The 5,386-nt window shown below is 46.5% G+C and overlaps 1 protein-coding gene across 1 annotated transcript; it reads left to right on the top strand.

Annotated features, from left to right (window-relative positions):
* LOC135815687 (uncharacterized) lies at positions 1-4,784 on the top strand. Its single transcript, XM_065329013.1, has 3 exons — positions 1-1,001; positions 3,418-3,597; positions 3,988-4,784. The coding sequence occupies exons 1-3, from the start codon at positions 510-512 to the stop codon at positions 4,564-4,566; spliced, it is 1,251 nt and encodes a 416-aa protein (XP_065185085.1). The 5' UTR covers positions 1-509; the 3' UTR covers positions 4,567-4,784.
* Positions 4,785-5,386: the final 602 nt, after the last annotated feature.

Below are 5,386 nucleotides of genomic sequence, written 5' to 3'. Positions count from 1 at the left end.
GACTAAATTAAAAGTTAGTTAGTAAAGAGTAAAGTCAAGTCAGTGCCTTCCAGTTCAGGAGCTGATCTGCAGAAAGTCGCCCTTTTTTCTTGAGCTCATGCACCTAGTTGGGTTACATCGTCTGTGTCTGTGAGAATGATGTTGATTGGTGCTGTTTGAGTAAGTAAATGTTCTAACTGATCAACCACCTACAGTTCAGTTTGCTAGATGCACTACAAGTAAGTATTAGTTGCTGGTAGATCTACCTGTCTCTACAATCATCAGAGTCATAATAACGGCAGAAGATACTACGATTTGGTTCTGGTCTTCTAAAAAAATCACCTCTTTTTTACTTCTGCCTGAGACTGAGTTCTGGACTCGCAGCTATGCGCTAGCTGTCAACGGATCCTGAGTTTCCGCAATACAGCCTGGGATATGGTGGTGTCAATTGTTTGTATCTCGGAGTTCATGATAGAGCTGGATAGATAGCGTGCGGTACGGTGCTGTGTTTCAACCAGTCAGTTTCCGCTATGTCGGACGGAAAGTTCAAGTTGGCTTTGCGAAAAGTTGGTGCATTCGCGTTCAAACATCATCTGCCCTTGGGACTGTTGTTCGCAGTATTACTCGGTGCCCTATGGCCAACACCTGGTGTAGCGGTGAGCAAAATCCCAGCCAACTATATTTGCGTTATTCTCATCTTCCTTCTCACTGGACTGAAGCTGAAAACTGATGACGTCAAGGAGGCCTTGAAATCATGGAAAGGCATGGTGTATGGCGTCTTCAGTGTCCTGTTTCTGACGTCAGTGGTGTCACTGGAGCTGATAAAATTGATGAGCAGCCAATTCGGCCGTCTGGACACCGCAACGTTGGGTGCCAATGACACGTCGAATTCTAGCGACGTGCCAGCCAGCTGCATGGCCAATGCCAGTGAGGAGACGCCACCGTTGGGTCCTCGAGAGTTCAGCATTGGCTTGCAAGTGTTCTTTGCCATGCCGTGTACTGTATCATCAGGTGTCATTCTGGTAAGCATGCAGCAATCTGGACTTAGCAATAACGTTAAACAGTTCGGTAGCAAGACGGTGGACACACTCTCAGTGCTGCCAACCTTCCGCAAAATGGTACGGACAATTGAAGAGCAAATGTATGTGCTATGTAGAAGCATGGCAAGCGCAAGCTGAGCTATGAATATTCTTGCACCAAAGCGACTGCATGCCATGCCATGCCATGCCAGGACACCATGCAGCACTAACACTCATGCCGTGAGTACAAGTCACGCATGCAGTAGCACACTGATCCAGCCACCGACGTGCATGTGAGTGTCCAAAAACCGCTATACAAGTATGCATGCAATGCTTGTACACGCTAGTACATGGGTAGTACGCAACAAAAAGACCACTGCAAAACACGGAAAACCAGTAGTCTGAGTCACATGCGAAACAGACCCGCTTGGTTGGCAGCTCTGCACTGCGAATGATGAGTGTACCGGACTGCAGCTGTATGGTATTCATATGTGGCTAGATTGGCAGGGCTCGTCAGAGTCAGGTGTTAGCATTATTCTTTGCACCGTGCACCATCCCTCTGACCACGCCATATTAGCATAGGACACCACTCTCATTCCAGCCGGTGCGGCAAGCAATATTCTTTAAGTCTCGTGTAGTGGATGCGCTACATTAGACTCGTACGCCCAAGAACGCGGTTTCAGAGGGCCAGCCTAGCAAAGTTCTTATTCTTCAGCGCCCCAGGCTACGTTCTTATTTCGCGTTCTTAAGCGCTACGTGTACCGGTTGTACACTTTACATGCACGTGTAGTATGTAGCGCTGCACTGGGTGATGTTTTCGCGAGGACCCGACAAGAGTTTGTGGTTGCGGACTTGTTTTTCGTGTAAAAATGTCGCGTTCTTAAAAATCTTGGAGTTTGTTCTTAAATCCAGGCTGGGGCGTTCTTAGATTTCCAGCCTGGACGTTCTTGGGCGTACGAGTCTACTGTAGAAATCTACGCACTACTGTAAGTGTAAAAAAAAAGAGAAGAAACACATGAGAACGAGGTAATGCAGCAACTATCCACGACTGTAACAAGATGATAAACGGTCAGAAAGTGCGATAATAGGGCACAAAAACTGACAGGCTACTGAGACATTCAGCGACCCGAGACCTAGCTCTAACACATCTCCAGTGCGCAAACCAACAGCCCTTTTTTGTGCCCTATTATCGCACTTTCTGATCGTTTATCATCTTGTTACAGTCGTGGATAGGTGCTGCATTACCTCGTTCTCATGTGTTTCTTCTCTTTTTTTTACATTTATTACTGGCTCAGTATCCAAGTTTAAATTTTGCACTACTGTAAGTCAACAAATTTTCGGCGCGTATTTATTTTTGGCTGTTTTCGGCCTGATCATGCCTGATCATGTTTGGCCGAAAATTTGTTGCAGCTGAAACTTTGCTTTGCAAGGTTCAGTGTGACAGTATATGCAGGCAGCAGCAGTAGAGGCCGAAAATTTGTTGCAGCTGACATGTGTTTTAGCCCTGGGAGGCCGAAATTTGAATGGGCCAAAAATTTGTCGACATACAGGATCGGGTTACACCTTTGTCCATCAATTAATTTAAATTGAACTCGGATGGTGAGCCAATGTAATAAAAAAAATATAAAAAATTTCACGGTTCGCGTGAGACTCGGCTGGAAGCCGAGTTTTCCGCATCCGCCGTGGGAACGCCACCACCCTCTAGGATCAAAGGCGCAGATGCAGCGCCTAAACGGTGGGAGGTGAGTAGATCAGACCCACCACCAAGTGGTCAAAGACCGAAATCCCATTAGCTGCATCCATGTTACCCTCGTGCCAGGCCACGAGTTCCCAATTAACTGTGGGTCACAGCACGGCTGGAAAAATGCCTTTCGAGGCAGGTATAGTGGGATGGTCTAAAACCATGATTGAGAAACAGAGGGTACCAGGTTCAAGTCCTGCTTGGAGCCAATGTAATCATGGATAGAAATGAAGGACAACATGTTACAGGTTATGACGAACTGTCCACCTAAGTTTTGTGCCGTGTTGTCACACTCGCTTACTGTACATGATCTGGTTACTTTGGTGGACAGTTAGTCATACTGTAGAACGGCTAATTTTAACGTGTAAACATTTTAGCATTTTCTGAATCTGGACTGATTTGCGATGAAATACTTTAGCGATCCAAGTTTCAAAGTAAAAAAACCGAAGACGAATAGTACTGTACTGTACATGCAAACTTTCGATTGGCGCAGTGAAACTTTAGCGAAAACACTCCTTTCGCTAAAAAATCACCGGCGCTAAAATTAGCCGTTTTACAGTAACGCGCAACATTTTCAACAATTTTTTTGTCGTTCATTTTACCGAATTATTTTTTAGTACCTGTTATTTGACAACATCTGTATATTGCACTGCCCGTTTCTCTACACCACTACTACAGGTCACCCAGTTGAATGGTAACCATGTACTTGCTCTGTTGCTGACCGTCGTTTCCAACTTGGTCGGTATTGGAACGGTGCCCGGACTACTGAACTGGCTGGCTGAGTTTGATGCCAACGTGAAGCTGGATGCCGCCAAGCTGCTGCTCAAACTTGTGCTGACACTGCTCATACCACTGTTGGTAAGTGAAGGTTTGCTAATACTTGTACGGTTTCAGTATACTGTGCACTGCACTGTGTCTATGTGGAAAAATGATGACTGAAAGAGTCCGCAATCTGTTGTATTGTGTGAACCGAGAGGTCTTTGGTTTGAGACTCTACCAAACCCTCCTGAAGAAGTTCACGAGATCAATGTGTGCATCTTCCACACTGCTACGCCAGCTGATGTTGAAAAAAATTTCCAATGCTATTGCCAACGTCCTTGAGTTAAGAAGCCATCCAGCACTATCAATAGTTTTCACATAACGAAAACGTTTAGTTATGACCATCCCCCACCCACCCAAAAGCTCAACATCACCATGTCACATCTTTGTGTGTGTTTGAAATTTTACTTATGTCCTTGCTGTTCTCAGGTGGGAAAAGCCTTACGCCTCGTTCCTAAGGTGGTGGACCTCGTCGACAAGTACCGGTCACCCATGAGAGTAGCTGGGAGCATCTTCCTTATCATGTTACCTTGGATGAAGATCAGCGTCACCAGTAACAAAGGTTCGTTCAGCTGTGTCGAACCCATATCATTCGTCACCTTATTTGCCATTTCTCTTACGCTTCACTTTGTGCTTCTTACTATCAATTCTCTTGCGTCGCTCATCCTCCGCCTGGAAGCGCCGGTCAGGAAGGCTGTAGTCATCTTGTGCAGTCAGAAGACACTGGCTGTCGCCCTGTCAGTGCTGAGCTTCTTTCCAGCAAGTCTTGGCGATCAGGGACTCATGGCCATTCCATGCATCATAGCGCATCTGGTGCAGATCGTGAACGATGCCATTCTAGTATCGGTCTGGGTGGCGTATGATCGTCGGCAGGAGCTCAAGCGGACTAACGCGGAGGCAACAGATGCGCAGCCAATGAACTCACGCCAGGACACTATTGTTAAGGAGGGGGATCATGGCCAAGCGGCCGTGTCGTATCGTACTGTGATCTCCGTGTGGAGTGTATAACCGGAGTATGCACTTGAAGCATGTGGTGCGACCTGCTCATGGTTCTCAACATGATTAAGTTATCTTTTCTCTTCGGTTGACGAAATATTGGGCATTGGCATTAGCTATTTAATTATGATTGTCAGTTGCTGATACATGTTCATATCGTGGATACCCGCGGGTGCAGTATTCATGACACTGCATGTCAGCTGTTCACTGAGACAGATTTCCCCATTGTACCTTGTCAGCCAGAGCCTGCGGGTGATTGGCGGTGTCCTTCCTGGTTCGAGACAGTGGCATTGCATGTTGCCCCTGTGTGCTTTGCGCTGCTTTCCCTTGAAAGTAAGTTATTTGTATATAAAGGAGCAACGGGGTTATGTTTTCTAGTACAGTGCTAGAAGTATAATACAGTGCTACTCAATGAACTCCGATCGCGTGAGTCAAGTGCGCCTGATGCTGTGGATCCCTAGACCTGCGGACACCGGGGTGTTCACTGGTGCACGGTGCACTTGACTCACTCAATCAGATTTCAATGAGCAGCACTATATATTGCAGCTATACCATGATTAGATCCCAGAGTAAAACTCCAACAGAGCTCACGGCCATAGAAGCACGGCTGGGACAAAATTACAAATGTACAAAAGTTACACAGCACGTATGCTCGTGATTGGCTGCCCCCCCCCCCCCCCCCCCCCGTGACAATACATGTACTTATACGACGTGTGCTCTAGATTATGGACGGGTACGAGTTTTTCTACACAAAACAAGTACAGTCAACTTGTGATAATAAGCACCCGTGAGTGAGTGTGCGCGAGCTCTTTATAGCCGAAGTTTTTTTGTA

The sequence above is a fragment of the Sycon ciliatum genome, chromosome 4 (assembly GCF_964019385.1).
Source record: "Sycon ciliatum chromosome 4, ocSycCili1.1, whole genome shotgun sequence".
In the NCBI taxonomy this organism is placed as follows: domain Eukaryota; kingdom Metazoa; phylum Porifera; class Calcarea; order Leucosolenida; family Sycettidae; genus Sycon; species Sycon ciliatum.
Note: the sequence above shows the minus strand (reverse complement) of the source record. Positions and strands in the feature narration are given on the sequence as shown.